We start from the raw sequence: 25168 nt of genomic DNA on the forward strand, positions 1-25168 counted from the left end.
GAAACTTGGTGATTATTGTCATCAACACTCTGCTGGGGCGTGTCTATTCTGTCACTCCCTCTTCAAGCACCAAAGCTCAGCTTGCATGTTTGCGGTTTATGCGCTAATATCACTTGGGCTCATGTGACAGCCATTTAAATGTGACAGAAGTTGGAAGGCCCTGGACACTTCATTTTAATAACTTTGTTGATTTATTAAACTGATATTTTGCTTTTACCTAATCAAATATTCGTAGTGAAAAGAGTAAATTGATTCAAATATAGTTTAGATATATGCAATCAAATTTCTGCATACTACAAATTCAATATTTAGGCATTTATTCTTAAGTTAGAACCAAAACTCTACTGTAAGAAATTTCTAAATGCAACAAGAGTTTTCCCACCAAAATGGCAGAACATTTTCTCTCTATATGCTGATTATGCTCATAAACACAGCTTCGCCGGGCAGGATAATGTGTATTTGAGTGTTTAGCTTTTTCCAGCATAGACCAAATTTCTTCTGATTGACTGAGTGCATTTTATGCAGCCGAAAAAATAAACTAATTAATCCTAGAAGGAAGCGTGGGTTAAGTTGTGTGTGAGATATTACATCATAAAGCAAAAAGGTTACTAACACCTTCCATGTTGACGCAACCATCTCTCTATTCCGTGTATTAATAGTAAAGCTATATTCTTTAATGTTTTACTTGGAACATACCTATTGTCACTGGAGGCTACTTGTACCGTCCACTATTATTCATGAACATCCCTTCCGCGTTGGTCGTTATCCTGGGCACTGTCTATTAAAGGAAATGTCAATTGGATGAGAACTCCATTGTCACAGGACACTTTCTACAACGTTAACGCGTCAGACTCTAAGATTGCGTCACCGGACTAATTTACGAAGTTTATGTGGTAGAGGTCTCTGATCACATTGGTGGACCCTTTTTACTAATTTAGTAGTCAAAGGCTATAATGAAGTGCTTCCCTTTATATAACTTTTGAGTGGTCGAAGGCCACAATGACATAACATAGCATCTGTTCACCCGTGGACATCTTGGCGCTGAATAACCAATGTTTATTGTTACCCAACTCAATGGTACTCCATTTTTTTTTTACCTCAGAAGGATGAAAGGCTCAGTGGACTCGCCGGGATTAAATTGAACTGGTTGAGTGCTCTGTTCATGTTGAAGGACTCTTTTACTAATTTAACCCATAGAGGTCTAAGAACACGTCACAGGAAGCTTTTTCCAACTGTAGCAGTTGAAGGGCAATGGCCAATCCGCTAATTTTTGTAACCTGAAGTTATCGCCTGTGCATCTTTTATTATGTGTTATCTTAAATGCAATATAAATGGGGAAATAAAATGAGCTAACAGTGACTGATCTACAGTAACCAGAAGCATGCTCAGTAAAATCATGTGGATGAGACCAGGGGGTGCTTTATCATGTAACACCTCTGCCTGTTTCTGTGCAGGTTTGGGCTACCTCGCCCTGGCAGCAGCTGTCCTCTTGACAGGCAGCCCTTTCTGTAGTTTGGAGTTGCAGCATTCTTCCCCAGCTCTCGTGGCACTCAATCACTGAGGGCACTCAGCTCTTTGAGTCTTTCACCCATTCTTGCTGGTGTGGCCACATTGAACCTTCCAGCGGGTGGCTGGGGACCTGCTGTCGGCGGAGCCTGGACGCATGGTAGCAGAAGTCTTGCCAGCAGTGAACTGCTTCCTGTAGCTCGTGAGTCTCTGAAAATTCGCAGCAGGAACAGGTGCTTCTTTTGATTGCCTTCTTTGATGCTCCAGTATAGACATGACAAGGGGATTCGACAGGCCCGGTCCTTTCGTTTTAGTGAGTGTTGGTTACTTGTGCTTCACTAGAGGGAGGCCGTTGTCACTCCTCTTCAGGTGCAGAACTCCTGCACCAAAGCACACTCCAGACAAAGAACCTTTATTCTTCAAGGCTTAAGTCTGTCTTTTCAAATCCAGGTTAAGTAACTTGAAAGGAAACTGCATAACACCACGTTCAGGGCTGAACGTCCGTGAATTCTAGTACCAGAGCTCACCATCAGATGCTTTGCTATTTGTGATCTTTCAAGGCTGGATAATGTTTTGTGAAGGTGACTGAGAAAACCAGCCACAGAGACACGATTAGGGACGCATTGTTATCACTGGTCATTCAAGACATGAAAATGATGTGACTTGGTAACCCAGAGAAACACTCGCAGAGACTCAATCAGGAATGCATTGTTCTTGCCAGATATTGAGTACAAGACACCTCATTGAACGGTCACCGCGAGGATCAAGGTTGGAGCACACAATTAAGGACACATTGTTCTCATCGGTCCATTACAGGGCTAATCAAAGACATGGCCAGATCAAGTAAGACGCTTCAGAGTATCAGAAGTGCTCTGAGCGTCTCTTCACTTCTGGGTCTTTGTCGAAGGTGTTGATACCTGGTATTGAAGGGACAGGTTTTATCTGGATACTTATTTAGGTGGTACACATCATGGCAAAATCTTGTGTTGATGCAGTGTTGCTTATGTTGTGTTCATCATGGACCTCCTCCCATTTCTGAACTGAAAACACAGGAGAATAAGTTTCTGTTGCCGTGGACCACCCGGACGCTTTGCAGTGTTTTGAGTTGTCATCATTGAAGTTTACAAAGTGGAGGAGTTGCTCCATGATGAAGCTTATTCAGTGCTGCGGAATGTGATTTATGCCCCCCCCCATGCTTTGCCGCAGGGATGATTATGATATGACCCTCTATTGCAGCAGCAAATCCACGCTGTGCCATGACTGTATACGCAAATCAATTGAAGTCTGAAGAAACGGGTTGTCTGCGGCTTACTGAGCTCTGCATGGATACATCCATTCGTAAATCGTACAGAAGTGCGTTTTAGATTTTAGTTTTCCTAGAAAGAAACTTGTTAGAATAACATTTGAGGTTCCTGGCCATTGAGGCAGTTCTTGGTCAAGCAGAAACCAAAGGTTCTTCAGACAAGAAACCCAAGCTGGGCAGGGAGCCAGACTCAAACTCTGCTGTCCAATCAGTAAGCTGCTAAAGCTGTCACTATTTCTCTTCTGTCTCTTGTTGGTATATGGCTGCTGGGCATTTCACAAATTTGAAAAATAACAATCACCAGCATAATGCTATTGGGTCGGAATATTAAAGAAGACCGACTTGGGGGCTGCTACAATGACTTTTACCGTCAGGGATTTAGAAGAACGGATGGGGAGATGGAGAAACGTTTTTAGGTTTGGCGTTCTATATAGATAATATACTTGCAGAGGCTTTCAGACATATTGATTCAGCCTCTGAGCTGTTGTGTTGTTCATGTTCTCTTTTGCCGGCTGCATAATACGACTTCGAGCAATGGTTCAGGCCACTTCAGCAATGCAGAGGGCCCAACGGCTAACCTAACAATAGCATTTTCAAAAAAAGGCTAAGCAATAGAGTGCAGGTCTATTGGCTTGTTTGTTGCTTGTGTTTTTTCTAATCTTTTGCTGACATCTAGCTGCAGCAGCACTGGAGCAGCTGAAGAACTACGCCACAAACGGAGCTCTGTAACACACATCTTTATTCTTTGCCATGCAAACATTAACTGAACGCATTGTATCACAAACTTTATTGACCACACCCCAACTGATTAGGTAAATTAGAAGGAGTCCGCTGAGTACCACAATGGTCCTACTGCACATGATCACACGATGCTCTCCTCATTGTTAAATAAAAAGTACAGCCAACATACATACATTAGAATTCGTCAATGAGTCGATGTAGATTCAGATGCTTGACTCGGGCACTCGGGTGAATTTGACTCACTCGTAAGGTCTGGAGCCAACGAACATCAAGGCAGATGCTTGAAATCCTACAAGTCTCTCGAAATTGACTTTCCAGGACGCTGAGTGGTCACCGTATGTCCTTTGCTGGTCATGACACTTAATGAATCGGCATCAAACGGTGCGTCAGTCTTGTGTTTCCGCTTTTGTTTGACTAGGATACGGTCTCCTTCTTCGAAAACCGTGCCCCTAGCGTATCTCTGCTTATGTGCATAGGTCTTCTTCTTGCTTTTGTGAGCAGTGTCCATGACATGAATCTCATCAGTGTCTATTACTCGGTTCGTGGTCGTTTGTGGTAATTTAGTCCCAATGGCTCCCCCATAACAGTAGAGTGTCAGGGCTTTCACCTATTGTAGAATGGAAAGTTGACCGATTGGCATGAAGGGCTGGGCTTAGGGCTGACTTGAGATCGATTCCTTCTAGTGCACTGCGCTGAACCGCCTTCTTCAGGATGCCCATAAATTGTTCAACAGTGCCATTTGCCTGTGGCCAGATATGTGTGCTCTTCTGATGCTCGACGTTCAAACAACTAACAAAGTCCTTAAACTCTCTGCTATTGAAAGGTGGACTTTTGTCAGACTTACTAATGGAGGGAACACCCCATGCTCCGAAAATGCCATCAGCCTCTCTATGACTTTGTCATGGGCGGTTGATGACAAATCCTCTACAAAGGAAAAGTGTGAGTTTTTATCGATAACTACCATGAGATGATGGCCATTGTTTAAGGTTCCAAAGAAATCAACTTCAATTTTCTCCCACGCTTGTCCAGGAAGTTCAGACATGTTTAGCGGATGCTTTATCGTCTTTGGGGATAAGCAGTTACACAGGTGACATGCTTTCAGTTCCTTCATGACTCGTTCATGAAGGCGAGGAAACCACACTCGGTCTCTGAGAGCTCTGTCGGTGGCTATAATACCACGATATCCTACGTGGGCCAGTTCAATGACTTGTTGCCTCAAACTCTCTGGTATGACATTCCTCGAACCTCATAGTACAATACCTTCTTGAGTGGCAAAAAATTCCTCCAGCACATTTTTGAATTATTGATATACGGCATCATTGATGAGAGTTTGAGTATGTCTCCTCCATGATTGTTAAGTAATGATATCCTTGTGTGTGAGCACGTCTGTGTGTTGGTGGCAGCATTGATCTGTTCAGTGGATAGAGCTGCAGGGGCGCCAGACCTCACTATGGCATTGATGTACTCTTCAGCCTCTTTAGACGTTGCACTATGATGGTGTAACAGCACTTGTGAAATGTAATCTGCGGGGTTTTGATCCTTCGTCGGCTTGTGCATAATAGTGTAATCATACTCTTGCAGTCGCACCCCTCACCGCCCAATGCAATGGGGCATCTTGCCTTTCCGAGAACGGCGAGCAAAGCCTGGTGGTCAGTGACAAGGGTGAAATGCTTTCTGTACAGAAACACTTGAAAATGTTCACAAGCCCACACTACAGCCAGGCACTCTTTTTCTGGGTAATAATGTGCACGTTCAGCCGGAGACAGACTTCTGCTAGTCTAGGCCACAATGTATCTCTGAGCATTTGGATGGCCACTGTCTTAAGCAAGAATCACGCCCAACCAGACATGGCTTGCTTCTACTACGATATCTGTATGTAGCGTTGGATCAAAACAAGCCATTACAGTTGCAATTTCAATTGCGTTTTTGACTTTCTTGAAACTTAGATTGCAATCAGAGGAGCATTGGATAGGAAAATTATTCTTTGTCAAGTCTCTTAATGGGGCCAAAGTCACAAATGTTTCTGGAGCAATAGCTGGCTGTGCCTAAAAAGGATAGCAGCTTGGGCACATCCTGCCAGGTACAAGTGGATGACAATACTTGTACTTTTTCAGGGTGAGGAGTCATTCTCCTTTAAGAGAAAATATGCCCAAAAAACTTGAGTTTGGTTTTGTGAAACTCCTACTTTTTGTCATTGAAAGTGAGACCTGTATCAGTGGGTAGATGGCACACTTGTGTTGGAGCTCTGTCATGCTCCTTTCTTGTGGCCCCAAACACTAGTATATCATCACTGTAGTTAAAAGCATCTGTGACAGGTTGAATTTCTCGGTGAATGACATCCTGAAAGAATTCTTCAGCCGAAGATGCACCAAAATGTAGTCTTTTATGAAGCAAACCATCACGATTTGAAGAAGTAGTAATGTACCCACCGTTCTCTTTCAGCTCGAGTCGATGGTATCCTTTGTTCAGATCAAAACGGCCAAAGACTTTGGCGCCATTCAGCTGTGTCATCATGTCCGGTATGTGTGGACCTGGATGTCTTTCTCTCCCGATTGCTTTGTTGGCCTGGAGCATATCCACACAAATGCACACCGCACCCCGCTGTCCTTTTTTGGCACTGCTAGTATGGGTGGAACCCATGGCGTGAGACCAGTAGAGCGCTGGATGATGTCATGCTTTAATAATGTCTGTTTTTGTCTTGACGGCCTCTTGTCAATGAAAAGCAATCCAACAGTGTCGCTGAGCAAAAGGACAAATGTCCTCATGAATGTGAAGTTGTGCCTTCATTGTCGTGAGTTTCCCCAGTCCGTGAAACGATGACAGGAATTGACTTACTATTTCAGAATGTGCATTGAGGTTGTTGTGGATGAATATCAGTTCCATGTCAGTAGCAGAGCTGAAACTAAATAGACGTGCACTCGCCGAAGTACCTGGGAGAACATGAATTGGTGCTTCATGATCGCTACGACTGACCTTTGACTTTGCATGGCTTAGAAGCAGCCCAGGTGTCACCTTTGTTTTCAATGGTATTAGACAGGTACCGGAGACCGGCTGTTGTATTTTTCGTCTGGCATGATATTGATCGATGCACCAATGTCTAGAATAAAAGTTATAGGGCAGCCATTCACCTCTAGCTTGATCTTAGGGAACTGTCCAAATGAATGTGGTCGCTTCACGTGACGATCTCTTTAACTTGTGTTCTGCTTTGCAAGCAGCCAGTCTTACAATTGCACGTCCTTCTGCAGTTGACATCGCCGTTGCACAGCCATCTTCTTCACTGTCGCTTGATGATGAAGAGTCTCTAGAAGATGAATTTGATGATGATTAGCTTCGTTTGTCTTGACTTGCCTCAATAGATGTTGCCGTTTGGCCTTGTGGGTGTGACTAGAATGCTTCTGGAAATTTCTAGCACCCATTTTCCCTTCTTGTAGTGACGCACTTGGTTTCTCTTGCGCTTTGGAGACCGTTATGAAATGGTTTTCTTTCCCACAGCCCTTGCATGTCTGTCTAATAGCGGGCCTCTTTCCTTCACGTGGAAATGAGAATCCATATCCGAAACACAATTTCTTTTTCTTCTGAGACATTGTCTTATGGAACCCCACTTAGTATTTCTGTTTACTTTCTATGATCATCAAGTATAATGGGGTGTCCCAGTGCCCCTCAGAACCTGAGTGTACGAGAATGTGGAAAATGTTGGTTCTGTCGGGTACAGAATTGATTCTAGGTTAACTGAATAACAATACTCAAACCTTTCAATAATTATCAATGAAAAGCTTTTCATTGATTATTATTGAAAGGTTTGAGTATTGTCATTCAGTTAACTTAGAATCAATTTTGTACCCGACAGAACCAATATTTTCCACATTTTTATTTACTTTCTATGATCAGCGATGATTCATTTGGGGCTGTTCCAGTCTCCATATCGGTAGTCTGCACGTTCCTCAGCTCTCACAGCCATGAGGACCTTGACGGCATGAGTGTTTCTCTCAGCTTGCGTCACCTGAACGAATTGGAGAGGTAACCATCGATCACTCTGAGACACATTACTTCATCATTGAATTGACTGTACTTGCAGTGTTTAAGGGCATCAATTCTTTCGACAAATTCATCCATCGTTTCGCCAGCTTGCTGTCTCGCCTGGTTGAAAATGTACCTTTGATAGTCTACATTTGCCATTGGATTGAACTTGGCTTCCAGTGTTTCTTTGATTTGACGGTATGATACTTCAGCAGTTTGTGATATTTTCTTTATCACTTCTTTTGCTGGTTCTTTAAACATTTGATGATCTTCTTGTCATCTACTTCTTCTAAAGAATCTGTGAAGTCATTGGACGTTTTGATCTGGGTGAAATATTCTGCCTTTTGGTGGTGTTGAAGGGTGGTGGAGGTTTTAGGAACGTAGCTGTGCCATATTCAACGCTCCTCTCTTTAGCCATTGGAGAATTTCAATTTTTGAAGACCTTCTGAGTTGTGCTGAATGCCACTAGTGGTCACTTTGGTCGTTTCTGCAGGGAGCAATGGCTTCGGAGACCCAACCCCGTGTTTGCTCTGGAGTCACTTTACCAGATTTGAGGTTGTAAGGCGCTTTGTCTGCTTTCCATCGGCGAGTAGACTTTCGTTGCTTTACTTGATTGTTGCTGCCTTTTGTGTTTCATTTTTGTATGGATGATGGCTCTGTGTTACACTGCGGTGCAGTATCTCCTGTTTCTGTCTGAACAGTGGTCTTCTGGTGCTCTTTCTGGCGGTGCTTCTCTGTAGGGCCTTCAACTTCTTCTAGGGCCTCGTAAGAGCTAGAGCAGACCCTCAGGGAGGTCAGTCTTATTTCTTCTGGGAACGTATCCCATACTCGTTGACAGTTGCCGCATCCACTCCGGTTCTGGAGCACCTGAAGGACTTTGCCACACACGGAGCTCTGTAACACACGTCTATTCTTCAGCATGTAACTGTTAACTGAAAGCATTGCATCACAATCTTTATTGACCACAACCAGAAACACCCCATTGATTACATCATTTTTAAAGAGTCTGCTGAGGAACACGTGGGTCCTGCTGCACATGATCACACAAAACTACAGATGCAAAACTCCCCCTACCACAGTTTCATCCAATTGGAAGATGAATATTTAAAAAGAAGGAGATTGCCTTGTTACTTGTCCAGCATAGATGGAAAACTACCAATTCCTGCTTGAAACAAAAATCTAGTTTCTGCTCTGGTTCTATAAGATAAAAGCAAAATAATTTTCAGATTTTTAAACCACAGAGGTGAAGTGGTTACCACAGAGGTGAGAATATTCTTGGCATTCACCGTATGTGCATTTTTCATATGTATGCAACAATATAGATCATTAATGCACTAGACAGATCCTCACTCGCAGAGGTTCCATCCAACCAGCTCATTTTGTTTTTACCATTGTAGAGTAAAGCCAGCAGTGTCAGGTGTGTTGTGCTGCTCTGGGCAATCTCTTGTCAAAGTCTGATCTGGAAAGACTGAGTGGATGAGGTTTGGGGAGGGGTGAGGTAATTAAAATCTGAAGTATATCCTCCCAATGTACAATATTCTAAACAAATATTCTCCGTTCAAGCAGCCCATCAAAGTCAGTCACATTTACCAACTTGGTGGATTGAAATAGACACTATTGGACCATGTCTTATTCTCCTGTGTGTACATGTTTACAAACCCTCGTCCACCTCACTGGCATGCTTCATCATCGGGTCGCTCCTCATGCCAAGCCGTCAATTATTGCATGGATGGGCTCCGACATTTGAAGCTTTTGTTGGAGATCTTTTTGTTAAATGTCTGGAGTAAGCAAGGGGATCTGTAGGCAGCATTATAAATAACAAGCATTTACAATGCAATGGTCTCGGCATTGGTAAAGTTAGAGCCATTGGCATTGCTCATGACATTATTTTTGTTTATGTTTTTGTTTTTAAAACATTTAAAGAAACGGCATTGTTATTTACAATGTCAATAGCTTAATCACCCTCAAAAGCGAGACCTATTGCATTTGCACCCACACACAGAGCCACCTACACACACACTGATTAAGCTATTGACATTGTAAATAACAATGCCGTTTATTTACATGTTTTAAAAACAAAAACATAAACAAAAATAATGTCATGAGCAATGCCAATAGCTCTAACTTTACCAATGCCGAGACCATTGCATTGTAAATGCTTGTTTAGATAGACGGTGACAGGCACATGCAGATTTAGAGATACGGTGAGAGGCACTATACGTTACCACACTGATTGCGATATGCGCCGTGCGCGCGCAGACATGCACACACGCGCGAACAGGGTGACACACCCGAGGGAAGAGAAGGAAGGTGTATGTGGCGGGATGGACTTTTTTTCTGACACTACTTTCTTCCTTCCAACTTAGGCTCTGTAAAAACTTAGCAGGCGAGCTAGTCTCCCAAATCACAGGATTCCCACTGACACAAAGACAGGCAGAGGAAAGGGAGAGAAAGACAGTAGCAAGAGCGGGGAGAAGAGACCGCGAAGAATGAGGAAACAGGGGCGTGGGAAGTGATCGCAGATAGAAGAGCAAAGAGAAATCAAAGAATGTGGAGAAAGAGAAGGGGAGAGAGAGAGAGAGAGGGGGGAAGAGGAGAATGGAATGATAAGTGGGGATCGAGAGAAAAGGGTAGACGGGCAGCAGAACAGCAAAGAGAGGGGGGGGGGGGAGAGCGGGAATAGAACGGAGAGCAAAAGAAAGAGAGGGAGGCGGAGGAGCAACACAGACCAAAGGACACATAGGCACACACCAAAACAAATAAAGAAGAAAGAAAGGGCAAGGTAAGACAATGAGCGTTGGAAAGTACAGATAGACTGCGAAAGAAATGACGCAATATGCAATGGAGAAACGAGACCATTGCATTGTAAATGCTTGTTGGTAGTGCCTCTGAAAATAGTCAGCAGCACTTTCTTCCAAGCGCTGGACAGAGCGCTCTCACTCTACTGGAACTGGCCTATTTTGAGGAGAGGACAGGGTCAACGACCTGGGTTTTTATTTTCACCCATAGCCCCCTTCCCTCCCTCCTTGGGCTGTGGGGATCTGAGAGTAGGCAATTGTGTTAAGTGGGGTTTGGTTTGGCGGGCTGGAGATGTCCGGCACGAGGGTGTACGACACTCTGTGTCTGTGGCACTGACTGGGCAGGTGATTCATACACGTTTTGGAGATGGCAGTTTCGGTTCAGAACCTGCCATGGAATCAGGAACTCGTTTGGATCACAGGTCCGGGACCGGACCGAGTCCGACACAGAGGTCCTCATGGATTCCAGGGTTGATGCCAGAGGCGCAACTAGATCCAAATTTTGGGGGGGGGGGCGGGGGGCTAAGAAAAAATCTCGGGGAGGGGGCTGAATCTTTGAGAAATAGGCAGAGTGGAGCTGCAGGGGCTCTTAGTAGGGGTGAAACAACCGCAAGGCCTCATTAACATGCAAATGGTCTTTTAAAGGCCGGTGAAGGGCTCTGGTGCGGCTGTGTGCGCGCCCGGGAGCTGTCTCATCCCGGGCTGAAGCCCTTTGAGTCCAATTGGTGCTGCGCGCCTGATTGATGCATGTAGCATGTTTCGACCTCGGAGGGGTGATGGCACTGGCGGCTAGTGGGTAAGTTACATGAAGGCATGATCGGGCCGCGGCCGGAGTCCGGCCGGGATAGCCCCTCCTCATCATCAATCAGAGCCTGGCCTAGTCCTAGACTAGAGCCAGGCTGAGCCAGCCACCACCTCGCTCCGCCCCTGCTGACTGCTCACAACAACAAGCAGAAAGCTTGCATGGATATCAGCTGCACATAGTCCATCCATTTAGCTAATTATGCGACACGATAGACCCATGTTTATCACAAAAAACATACTGGAGGAAAGGAAAGGGAGAAAAACAAAATCTACTCTGGAACTTACAGCTCCCCACTCCAGCCAAACCACCAAATCTCATCTCTGCACATCCCCAGAGTAACAGTTTTACAGTAGAGTGTGAGAACTGTAGATATATGTGACCAAGAAAATAGAGAAAGAGGAGAGCGCACAAGTTGCTAATTAGATCAGATATCTGGAAAGGTCCGGTTCAACATTATTTTAGGAAGCAGTCCCTACTTGGCATACTACCACCCACGCTTTCCTTCTGCTCAACCTACCAGAAGGGCTGTAGTTGTTAGGGTGGAATTTAGAGAGTAGCAGTAAGCAAAGGTGTAGTTTTCGCCACTCTGAGATGGAGAAAGTGATTCAGTGTGTTAACGCTGTTGGCCAGTGGTGATGGAGTTGTTCTTTTGGACAGAGTACACTGGCAGGAAGACAGCAGTGCCAGCGTACACGTGTTTTACAGCCTGGGCCACATAGCCTACACCTGCAGGGAAACAAAACCATATAGTTATTTTGACTCAAATTTCGTTTACATTTATCTACTGGTCTTAGCTTCTTTTGCTTTATAGCTTTATTAATGAGCTTGGGCAGCTTGAGATAACTAGAAGAGAAGAGGTAAAGAGAGCACAAACACAATCACAATTTCAAAGACAGACACAAAATAGTTTAATGTGGCAATAGGCTCTTTACCTCCAACAGTTCCATTTGAGAAGAGGCTAGTTGCCCGGCTCCCCCGGTTACTGTATATGCAGCGCTGCCTAGTCACGCAGGATGTGAGAATTATATGCACACCAGCCATGTTTAGGCAGAGTCAATAAGAATATTTACCACAGCTCTTAACAAGTCAAAGATGTTAAAGGGGTGTGGTGACATCGAGCCGATTTTACAGCTTAACCTTTACATTTAAATTAGGAGGACTGGGGGAAATTCGAGATTTCAGAATTTAATTTAGCATGGTGGTGTACGATTTCATCATAGAACTATAAGATGCAGTTAGATCTGTTTGATACTTTATTTTGAATTAAGTCTCCGACAGCTGCGCATTTAGATAAAAAAGGTTCTCCTTCCTATTGAACATGTATTGCATTTTAATCTCGCTCCACTTAAAACACCTTGTCTCGCATGAAAAGCAATATACCCAAATCTCCCTCCGCACACAAAAAATCTAAACCATCCAGTAAAACCAAAGCCTGAGATATAAATCTAAATTGCCTCTCAATATGTCTCGTTTTAATAAAATGCCCACCAAACACTTTCTCAGGGAAGGCACCTAGTGTCAGGAATGCCCATCCAACTCATCAATAGCGTATTTGTTACTGTAAAAGTTAAAAGGTAATCTAAGGGCTCTCATGCTAAACCAGCCCTTGTATCGCTAAATGTGTTCATGCCAATAAACTCACTATTGTCTCAAAAGCACACAACTTGTCAATTATATCACTACTAGAAACGTCAGATCAAGTTCTGATAACTACATACGAATTCCCTGTCTCATTCATGCACTAACTAGACACTGGCAACATACTGCTTATTACAAGAGAATACATTGTATGTACCTTGCTATTGTACTACTACTCTCCGTATGTTCAATAACGGACACCTACGAATATAGATCTCTCAAAAGCCCTACAATTATACTAATGCCAAACACGAATATATACAGCTATAGCTTTCCCAATTACTGTACTTATTGTGCCACAGCCCTCTCACCTGCAGATGTTGAGCAAGTTCTTAGCCCTTTACCCTTTGTTGTAGTATGGCAAAACCTCTAAAATACATACCGTTTCCTATAAAGACAGCAATTACTATACATTTGTACAGGCTATTACAAAAAGCGTACAAGTTGGTCACACTACTCCAAGAGACAGTGAATCAACAGACTAGTGTAGTTCAACCTGGAATGACGCTTCGCGGTCTCTCCAGTGAGATGCGAGCGTTAGTCACCATCGTTTGAGGTAGGCAATAGGTAAAAGTAGAAGTCTTACAAAGACGACAATGCAGGGACCTCCGAGGCCTACATCTTCACCCACCGAACACTGAAGCACCTCGAGCGGCAGCACGGGTTAAGGCTAAGCGGGTGCCTTAGACCATTGGAAAGCTGGGAGTCGGGGGGACCTTGGGGGTAATAGCGGGGAGCAGAAGTCAATCAAAACCCTAGTACAAAGTTAGCAGATAAGAAAGTAAATATCTTTATTACTCGGGCCCTCAGTTGGCCACCAGGAGCAGCTTCGTCAGCAGGACAACGGCCGAGCTTTAACAGTGGGGCTACAGCGAGCCCTCCTCAACATTCCACGGCACGAGACCCGGAGCTCGCGGACACAGCCGGGCGCTTCTGAATACAATACAACACCAGGCCGGGTGGCTCGCGGGTGGCGGATCGCGCCACAAAGGCAGCTGCGTGGCTAAGCCGGACACCAGTCAGTCGTGGCCTGCCTTGAGATGAGTACTTACTCACCAGCATTAGTCCCATTCAAGGGAGACGCCAGTGTCTTCAGGCTGGCCTCAGGCCTGGGCGCTGGCTCACTCGTACGGGCGGGCAGGCTGGGCCCCGGGCCGCAGGTTTCCACACAGAATAGTCAGTCACTCAGCATCTCTGCATTCCCGTCGCTGGAGCTCGCCCACTGACGGAAGGCGGGCAGAGTAGCCAGGCCTGAAATCCAAGACAAGCACGATTCACCTTGGAAAGACGCCCAAACATGCGCAAGTTTTACCAAAACAAGCCCAATGATAGGTACGAGGGAAGCCAAGGACAGTATTAAAACGACTTTACTTTCCGGCTAAAGTACTAACAAAGATACTCACCATGCAGTATAAACTCGATTCGCTGTGCTTTGTAGCTCGGTTGAAGGTTCTACCGAAAACTGCCAAAGACAGGAGCAAAAACCGTGCATTGAACAAGGTGTAGGTGCCCTGGAGAAACGTCTCTATTTTTACATTCTACATTTATTCACGTTACCCTTTAAAATGCGTTTGGACTTGATTTTACTAATTCTTATTTGTGATGAACTTGATTGGATTCGTGATGATCTGTAATGCAGCCAGTGCTGTCTGAGCTTGCCGAATTTAAAGTTTCACTCTTACCTAGTAACGAAGTCGGATTCCAGGCAGGAGTTCTAAACAGAGCAGCAGCCGGACGCAGGGGGAGCGGACGATCACACCACTGCCTTTCTCCGAGGCAGAGCAGAAATGCCTCGGGGAAAGGCAGCGTCCTTTTCGGATTCGGGGGCGTGTTTTGCTGTTGTCTCCTCCCTGAGACTTTTCGCAAGAAACACGCCCCCCGATCCGAAAAGGACGGGGCCTAATCGGAATGACTGACCTCTTCTCCAGTGGCTGGCCAGCATTTAAGAGGCCAGCCAATGGAGAACAGGGGAGAAGAGGGGCGGGTTCAAGCTCCTCTTCTCCAAGTCATTAAATCTCGGAGCGAGACTGCGCAAGCGCAGCCTTCGCAGCCGAGACCTAAAAACACCATAACAGAAACCGAAAGTAAGCTCAACTGGAGAAAACAAAGTTTTTGACTTGGTGGCATTCTTCATCATTGGGTCTATCCCGTTCCGCTACGGGACGGGGCGTGCTTCGACCAAAGGAATACGTAACAGCACTTTCAAGACTATTCAATGATAAATGAGATGGTGAATCAAAATACCATAACAGAAACCCAGCAGTACCGAGGAAAGTAACCCTGAACCAGAGAAAACAACGTTTTATACAATGATTAAAGAGATGGTGTAAAAAGTAGGAGTGAGGGTTGGTTTGTGTGTCTTAAAAACACCTGCCCAGTAGGTTTAACCTATTTATTTAGACCTCTAGCCGGTATAATTGAAAATAGGGGCGGGGGGGGGGTTGGGAAATTAGGGTGCCATGTACCCTTTTTATTAAAGGTCAGTAACCGCGGGATTTATCGGGCCGGCTGCAAGGAATGAGGTCGTCTTAGCTGAATGGGGCTTTAATTGAAGGGATTGGACTGCAAATAAGTAAGATGCTTTTACAAGACCACTGTAATAGTTGTTTACAGGGAAATCGTTGTTGAATTTGGATCCGGATATTTGTAATAACTGCTGATTGGGAATTTAGTAGGCACGGATGACCTAATGAAATACGGTGCTCATGACATTTAGCAAACCATTATCTTAGAAGAATAAATCAAAATAAAAATCTGAACCTTTTGCGTGATAGGTAGAAGTTACACAGAAAGAACACTGAACTATAGCCCTGATGACGTTCTAAGTTGGACGAAACGCGTTGGCTGAATTTATTAAGAACTTCTGTTGATGAACTGCTGCAAGCTTGTCAATCAATATTGATGAACTGTCATAATCATTGTAGAAACACTATCCTAAATTGTGGCTCTGTGGATTCAAGGAAGTCTGTCTTTTTGATTGAATCAGTTGGGAACAAATTTGCATTTGCAAATACAGATTACTGAATACGGTGCTCCCTTCATTGTGGTACATTTTATTAAGGGTCAACCTGTTTCAAGCCTTACCCCTATTGACTTTTCAGCAGGACCATAGGGAAACTAGGCAGGTATTTTTAAGACACACAGATCCACCCCCAGCACCCCCCACTACTTTTTTTTTTTTTTTTTTTTTTTTACACCATCTCCTTTATCACTTTATCCTTTATTACTTTCCTCAGTACTGCTGGGTTTCTGTTATGGTATTTTGATTCTATTTTGGAGGACGAACCCAGTATATCTTCTCTCTCCCCTTTATTTTGATATATAGCATTATAAATAAAACAACCTACGAATCGACGTTGAAGAAACATTTATTCTAGTTGCCCGTTGTAAGATGATTAAAACTAAGGAAGAGGGGAGAGAGCAAAGGCATGGACGTGATCCTAAGTGAAGTCGTGTGGGATCAGGGATAGCGTGCAGCTATAGAGGGATAATGCTGCGCGCGCTCCCATCGAAGCTCAGGATCACAGAGTGGATGTTGCAATGTGAAGGAAGCGAGTGTAGGCCGAGCACCCCTTGTGCCAAAGGAAGACTCTTCACTCCGTTGCTTCTCATCAGTCTTTTATTGGTAGCTGCAGCCTCCATTGCGGCACCTGGTTAGCCGCTCGTCTAGAGAGCCACAACTGACAGGAGACTGTGAGAAGATGGATGTCTACGAGGGGCAGCCAGTGTTGTTCACTTTCTCTTTCTGTTTCAAGGGCTTGGTCCTGTGACCTGTCGGGCACGCAGTCGCACACTGGGTGCACCATGGATTTGGCCTACGTCTGCGAGTGGGACCGCCTGCCCAAGAGTAACCACTGCCCTTCAATCCCCCTGGTGTGCGCATGGTCTTGCCGCAATCTTATCGCCTTCACGACGGACCTGAAGAATGAAGAGGAGAAAGGTGATGTGCTGGGCGGTTGCCTCTTTCCCATCTGTGTCTACTCTTTTTTTGTGTGTGTGTTTTCTGCTTACTTACCTTTAATCTGGGCATTTAAAAATGACACCTATGAAAATAGTGTAAATACGCGATACAGGAAAATATGTCAATGACTTTTAATTGTACTTAAGTACGGAGCAAGTTTGAAGTGAGCAGTCGTTATAGCAGGGACACCTCTGTGACCCATGAGCCCTTGCCGCAGCGCCTTATCAGTGAGTGTCCTCTGTGTCCCTCCCTCCCGTGTCTCTTCACTCCTTTAGCTGCTCTTTATTTATTTAACCTTTAGCTGCTCTTTATCTGTTTCAAGTTTTTTTTTCCGGGTCAGTAAATATTAATCTTAACTGTTCACCTCTCTGTATTTGTGTTTATCTCTTTAAATCTTTATCTGTATTGCCATTTTCTTCTCTATCTGTCCCTCCTCGTCAGTCTGTCGATCTAGATCTCCAACTTAAATGGTGCAGCATTGCATTGAGGTATTGTTGTGATATTGTGAGTTTTCTATTTAAAGGAATCACTTAAGGTGGGCTGTTAATAATGCATGCTCTTGAATTGTGCTCAAGTTGTCAAAATGTGTTCCAGGGCCTATTTAAGATGTAAACATACTGTGCACAATCTATTACAATGCTTTGATACTGACAACAGATATTGAATTAAAAGTATTGGAGGGAACAAATCTGCATGCGAGAGGACAAATCATTGGTGCATGGGGGTGGAATAGAGAGACCAGTCTGGAAGACACAAGGTTAGTACAATACATAAAATGATTTGGAAAAATATGGATTCTAGACAATGGGGCAAACACAATAGAACAGGAAAAGAAAACGCCCCTTGTGAGTAGATTTGTACAACATTCGGTCTGGGGACCTGTAGATGACAGCAAAGGAGTGTGCCCTTTCACTGCACACTTTTATCACACAGAGTGCACGCCTCCTTGTTGACCTGACCCTTGTGTAAAATATATGGGTGCATCAAGTATTCTGAGAGCGGTTTGAATTGTACAACGTCTCTTTCTGTGTGTGTAGGGGGTGGGGATGCAAGGCTTTTAACACCGGGTCCTGCTATCCGAGAACAGACCAATAACATAAGGTTAAAAGCTCAAATTATTTTCTCCTTATGTTACGTTCTGTCTAGGATTCAAATACAAAGCCTTAGTTTTCACCCTGTTCAGACTGTTGGAGTATAATGGGATATCAGTAAAAAATACACATTGCAACCTTTTAAGAGAAAAAGAGCAATATTTAGAGATTCTTTTAGGGGAGAGGATATGATGTCATGGCCTGAGCTGCCAACTTTGGAGCTGGTGGGAACCAGCTTTGCGTCTCTGCGTCAGCGTCAACATTTTGTGATTCTGGGCAAATCCCTTAATCTCCCCGTGCCTACAATACAGCGACTCGAGACCCTCACTAGTGATTTGCTGTGCTTTACAAATCCTGAATTTATTATTTGTTTATTTACTGACGGTTTAGACTGGTATTGAAATTAGATTAATGCAGAATCCACGTTATTCATGTCTATGAGGGACTTCTTGGCTGTGCTTCCTGTCACAGCAGTTCAACCTTTTTTTAAAGTGTGTTTAATGTGTTTCCTCGTAGTTCCCATTTGAAGTTGTTTTAGTTTATAACCCCTTCCGATCCCAACTCTTTAGCATACAAATAATGGTAATGTCAGTAAATTAAATACCAAATAGGACCCCTAGTTAGAGTTGCTTCTTTGTTGCTCCGACATCCCCCCCCTGCCCCTCCCCATATAAATTCTCTTGTCTAACTGAGAAGTCTTGAAAAACGTTTCTAGTTTTAGGACATTGATGATACTGCCTCGTTGAACGGTCTATTATGCGCCGATAATTATTTTCAGTGTAGCGTCTAGTGTGGCGTTTGCACCACTGTTCAATGAAGGGCTTCCTAGAGTCCGAGCTGCTGCTGTCACAAACAGCCTTTTTATCAGCACATACAGCCCTTAGAGCTACACTTCCAACAAGTGCTGGTGAGAGCTCGATTACCAGCTTTGCTTGTCAGAGCCTGGGTCCTTAAGAGAAAAGGGATGCTTTCAGGGCTTTTCAGAAGGTTGCTGTACCATTTTTCAGAGTAAATTCAAGATGGTACTGATCTTTCTTGCCTTTGGTTGTGTATTTGTTTTTAGAATTATTAGAAGAAGTTTGACACTTTGGCCAGCGAAGTATTTTCAGGATTTGTTGCGGACTTACACAGAACCCTGTCCTTTAGGACCTTTCAGTATGAAGCGATTGGAAGGAGATGCTACGCGACACAGAGCTACTGTGAGGACCCTGGAGTCGCTCGAGCAGATAGGCTGCTTTATCTCCATACCATAGCCAGCTCGGGCAGGATTGGATCATTGGCACTTTAGAGAGCAAAATTTCTGGAAAATGTAGGCATAAATGTTTGTTAATTCTGTTTTGTTTCAGTTGTGGCAGCTTTATTCTTGGGAGCAGGAGGGTTCTAAAGACAAGAGTTCCTGATGGCCGCAAAGTAGTAGACCAGATTCTGTCACCGATTCCTCACAACTTAACAGAAATCTTGATTGCTCCAGTTCCTGCTTAACATATTGATAGTGGTGGAGTGGGTGACTCGGTGTTAAAGAAAGCCATAGTGGGCAAATGAATAATTAGTATTCGATGCGTGAAGTGTTTTACATACTAGAAGATGGCTGTGATTGCCTGATCTCCTGGAATATCCCAGGTTTGGTAGCAGGTGCTTTGAAAGTTGTTTTCCGCTTTTTTTGTTTTTCCTTAGACCTTACCCACATGATCCATATATTGGACACAGAGCACCCGTGGGACGTGTACTCCATCAACTCTGGTCACAACGAGGTCATCTCCTGCTTGGAGTGGGATCAGTCTGGTAAGAATCCTCCTCTGAATATAACCTTTGGGCTTCATGTACTTTTGAGGCCAACGTATTCTTTAAAATGGAAGTTAAAAATGAGCCTCTTGCTTCCAGTTACTGGCTGACAGTCGGGTACCATGCATCATTGGAGAGCAGGGTACTTGTCCATCTGTGGTCCTATGCGATGTGGTTGGGTGAGGAGTATTCTGTCTATCAAGAACTTGGTTAAGAGCACAAGGGGCGAATATGTGTTCAGATTATGTCACTGCAAGCTTTTCAGCAAAGGACGTGTTAGTCCTGCATGTGTGATCAAAGAGATGGCTGGGAGGCGTTTCCGTCATTATCGCCTGCTGCTAAAAGCCAGCAGATCTTTAATGGGTAATTCCAAGGATTATTCCACGTGGGTAGGCTCCTGCATTTGCTCCTGTGATGAACATACTGATGCCAGACACTAACAGGGTTGCCACTTGGAAATCTGTTCATACCATTGCTAAGCATCTTTAGGTACACACCAAAGTCAGTAATCTTATGGGTCTGGCTTCCCTGCCGAACCTGTTAGTATAATTTCACTTCTAGCTCCCCTCGCTGAGGTCTGTTGATGAGGTTGCTCCTCTGTTATATCACTTATGAAAATCTCATGATGAAAGACGAAAGTCGCTTGTAAACCCGTCTGACTGTTGTCTCTAAATTCATTTGCATCCCAACCTATTCCTTGGAGGTCTTTCAAGGAGGGCCTGTCCTCACAGGGGCAGGAGAGACAGTCTAGAATCCAAGCAAACCTAGGAACCAGTATTCCAATACCTCTCTTGCATTTGAATGAAAGTCATGTGGTTTTGGTCCTAATTGTAAAAAAATTATAGAACAGTGACATTCAAATGTATGAATCCGCACTTAATATACGTAATATTGAATAGTGTCTCAACACCCCTGGTTAAGACGCCCCATTTAGGTTTATACTCTGTAGCCACAAATGCATGCATACTTACAGGGACCAAGACATGGCAAGGGTGTCAGCAGTTCTGGAGTGCTCCCCATGGTGCTTTTGCTTCTCTTTATCGATTCTGACCCACTGGGTAAAGAGTCTTTCTTGATTCCTGGACAGCTTACTGATCAAGGTGCCATGCATGTGGGTGCCGTCAACTGGACCTTACCCTGGTCTTCCTGATCAGGGCTCTTCTCTCTCACAGCAACAAGCACTACTATCCTCTCTGGGTCGCTGCAGCTGATGTGTCCAGTTCCTAGGGTTTGGTCCAGGCCCTTTGAGGAGAGGGAAAGCGACATGCAGAGGTGTGTCCCTGGTAAACCACTTCATGGAGCTAGTGCGATCTATCTTGAAGTCCCTAATAGTACCAAAATACTGGTCCACTGGACCTGTATTCCAGATGCTATGTTGGGGTCAAGGGGACGGAGCATTATGGAGTAATTCAGTATTTTTCATAATTTCTAAGTTCAAAGCATCGAGCAACCAAGATGGAGGCTTTTTAGTTGCTCACTTCCTCCTGCTACCTCATTAAAGAGAATGTTAAGCATTGTTGAGGTCTCAGGAAGTCACTACTAAACAACTTGCCTATTAACCCCGGTTAGATCCACTCTGATGATGGAGGTGGAAGTACTAGGTTCTTGGGCTGGCAGTACCACTCTTGCTGTTTGGGAGGATTTTCAGTCCGTAGAAGAGCTGCAAGGGTAGAGTTGTCTGAGTAACCTTTACTTTATATAATAGCATTGGTCTTCAGAGGACATATTTCAAAAACTTGGTTAATACTCTACATTGGTAGTAGCCATGTTCTTAGTCACAGACCCCTTCACAATGGGCTAGAGCAGAGGGAGAATGTTGACGGCACTCCTGGATTTTAAATAGAGTTTGAATGCCTGTAATATTTTGCTTCTGCACAGGACAAGCTTCTGACATTACATTGTTCAGATATTGCATTATATCCTTCTTCAAACCTAAGTGTCTGCAAAGATACTAGTGTCTATTTTAACCAGTCTGTTCCTCTGTGATTTATGGTACCTAATCCTTAGATCCAACTCTGCTTCTTCCGTTTCGGTAACCTGAGAATGATCTCAGCCCTGGGGAAGAGAAGCCAGCGCTTACACAATCCTTTGGGGCTCTAGATTTTCAGTCCTAACCACCCCTGACCCCCATTATATGTACTTTCTGGTCTCCTTTCTCTACGAAACACCCCATGTTAAGAGAGGAGACAGCAGCCACCTACTGGGACTCTGGGTTCTCCTTGCTACACTCCCGTCTTCCTCTACTCATATAGCGCTTGCTGTGGACTGTGTCTACCACAACCCTTCCTTGGTCTGTTCCTTATTCTTTGAGACCTGGAATAGCTGTTATTGGTCACTGTCTTGGCCCCGCCACCTTTGTATGCCAGCCCTGACCTTTGGTATTGGGAGGCCTCAGAAGACAGCATATCCGGTCATGGATGTGTGCTAGTCTGGTCCCAGAGGTAGCACTGGTGCAAGGAGTGTGAAGCGTGCTCATTTACAATGGCAGAAGCTGGAGGGACCACTTGGATAAAGAGCAGGAACAAAGGTCCTGGCCGAGAATGTCCTTTGCCAAAGGGTACCCCAGGGCACCCAAGTAAAACTTTCTTCAGCCCAATTACATGATGTAACGAAGTGAAGTACTCAGGTTGATGTTGAAATAACATTTATTCCAAGTAAAGGATCCCATCCACAGAAACGCAGCAACCAGGGAGCAGGCTCAGCTTCAACTGCCTAGAAGGGCATCTTACATCATTACATTCTGAAGCTCTTGGCAACAGAAGCAGAAGCCTAGAATGCCACACATCTCCCTTCTTTACAAATAAAATTAACTATAAACCAGAGTAACATAAGCAACAGGAATGAGTAAAGGAAACAAAGCATACATAGAACCTAAGAAGGAACAACCTGGTACAGGAACTTAAAGTCACTTGAAAATGAAAGAAACAGCAGCATGACAATTACTTTACATATTCACTCAAAAACGATGGAGGAGAGGACTCTCTCGAAGACTTGCGTATAACGCCCACATTTCCAGAGGAGACGCCTGAATTTCCAGAGGAGTTAGCAGGGTTTCCATAGGAGTTAACAGGGTCAGATCTCGATCCTCCACACAAGGGATGAATCTGAACCAAATCCTCTCTAACCACAACCACTCTGTTCAAATTCCAAATGCGATGAACAGCAGTTTTGACAGCATTATTGAAGACCTTAATGACCTGCATAGGTTTCATAAATGCTGTAGAAGAACCTTTCTTGCAAGGGTTTTTAATTAAAACCCAATCACCCACTTTCACAACAGTCTTCTTTACACTTTTTCTTTGATCATAAAGCTCTTTACGAGCTTAAATCCTCCTTGACTCAGTTAACTTCCAATCATTCTTCTCATTGTACACATCACAATTAGATTGTATGTCATTGACCCAATTAGGGGCCACCAATGTATTAGCACTCCTAACCCTGAATAGTTCAAAGGGAGTCTTCATAGTTATGGCATGGGGAGGCAACCTTTAAATTTCAACTTTTTTGCAGATTTCTTCACGCCAATCCAACCCTGCAGATTTTGCCATTTCAATGGGCTTTTTTAGAACACGATTAAAGCGCTCCACCATTCCATTAGTTTCTGGATGGTACAATGAGCACCTCTTGTGTTTGATGCCATGTCTACTCAGAAACTGTTCCATTTCTCTAGAGACTAACTGTACCCCATTGTCAGTCACAATTGTATCCGGTATCACTTCCCTGGCTGTAAGTTTCTACAAAAATGCCTTCACATGCTTGGTCTCTACACCCCATGTAATGGTTATTTCTGGCCATCTGGAAAACAAATCAATCAGAAGGTACTACTCAGAACCAGAGGACCGAATGGAGCCGACAATATCAAGCCCAACTTCCTTCCATGGACCATCGGGGCGTTCCCGTATAACCATGGGATGAACTTTAGGCTTGGCTACTCTTTCGCTCAATGCGCATTGCACACAATCTCTGATATTTTATACCACATGCAGATCCATACCGGGCCACCAGTAGGACAATCTCAGTCTCTCCTTAGTGTTTGACATACCCTAATGCCCTGCATGAGCCAAAGAAATAAGTTCCTCTCTAAGAGAAGCCAGGGGAATTAACCTCAGTCCCCTGACCAGTAGACCTCCTTGCTCAGGAAGTTGGCCTTTGACGTGCCAAAGTTTTTCCAACCCATCCTCACCTAAAGGTTTGGTCTTCCAACCTGCCTTTACACACTCTAAAACTTCAAGCAAGACATTGTCTGCACGAAAAGCGTCATGCCACCTTTCTTTGGCAATGCTACCCCCTTCAATAGAACATACCATTTCCTCATCCTGCTCATATTCATCAGAAGAGCATTTCTAATCATCATCTAGCGAGACAAAGTATTAGCAACTTTGTTCTCTACCCCAGGAAAATATTTGATGTCAAAAATATTGTCTTGTAATGCCACAACCCACTTGGTGATTCTACTTGACACAGCATTGATGCCCCTTTTCAAAATGATTTCACACAACGGTTTGTGGTCTGTCCTGACTTCAAACACACAGCCCCATAAAAGATTCTTCAGTTTTTTTATGCACCAATATGCAGCAAGAGCTTCTCTTTCTACAAGAGTATCGCATTTCGGCACCCCACAAGCTTCTTGAAAGGAACAAAATTATGTCATCATGCCTTTGGTTCTTTTGCAGTAACACAGCACCCAGGCCTTTCATACTGGCATCGGTTATAAGAAAGCACTTCTTTTTGGGGTCAAAACTGCTCAATTTGGGTGCAGCACTCAATCTCTCCTTGAGAGAGTAAAACTCATCCTCACAAACCTGGTCCCATACAAACTCACACCCTTTACGTAACAATGACCTAATGTGAACACACGGAGAAGCAAAACCCTGGAGAAACTTGCTGTAGCACTCTGCCATTCCCCAAAAACTCATAAACTTTGTTAGTAGGAGAGTGTAGTTTGTGAATGACATCAACAAGATCCTTCTTAGGCATCACACCACCTGCAGAAATGGAATGACCTAATAATCAGTGGATTCTTTCCTGAACATTTATTTTTCAATTTTGACAGGTTAAATTCATTAAGTCTGCTCAAAACACTCAACACTCTCTCATCATGCTCTCTATTGTCCCTTCCAAAAATTAATATATCGTCCTGATATATTCTCACACCAGTTAACCCCTTCAAAACATTCTCCAAAGCTCTCTGAAATACCGAGGCTGCTGAAACCAGACCAAATGGAAGTCTGACAAAGTGGTAAGTACTGAAAAGGGTCACAAATGCGGTAAGGCCTTTAGAGTGATCATTGAGCCTAATCTGATGATACGCAGATTTAAGATTGATGGTGCTAAACACCTTGGCACCCCGTAGCAGCATCAACATGTCCGCAATCTTCAGCAAAGGGTAACTATCCACCACCACATGCTTGTTTAACTCTCTCAGGTCCACACATAAATGTAAAGAACCATCAGCCTTCTTGGCAGCTACAACTGGAGCAAGCCATTGCGTTGCTACAATTTCCTCAATGATACCATCTGTTTTCA

General features: G+C 44.1%; 1 protein-coding gene across 2 annotated transcripts in view; it reads left to right on the forward strand.

The window, feature by feature from the left end:
* MED16 (mediator complex subunit 16) overlaps positions 1-25168 on the forward strand; it is a 170407-nt gene that overhangs the window by 11233 nt on the left and 134006 nt on the right. For both annotated transcript variants that reach the window (XM_085636892.1, XM_085636893.1), the window contains exons 2-3: positions 16564-16748; positions 19535-19642. In XM_085636892.1, the coding sequence (XP_085493018.1) occupies positions 16613-16748; positions 19535-19642 (244 nt within the window). In that variant the 5' untranslated portion in view covers positions 16564-16612. The remainder of the gene's footprint in view (positions 1-16563; positions 16749-19534; positions 19643-25168) is intronic.

This window comes from Triturus cristatus, chromosome 12 (genome assembly GCF_964204655.1).
Source record: "Triturus cristatus chromosome 12, aTriCri1.1, whole genome shotgun sequence".
Classification (NCBI taxonomy): domain Eukaryota; kingdom Metazoa; phylum Chordata; class Amphibia; order Caudata; family Salamandridae; genus Triturus; species Triturus cristatus.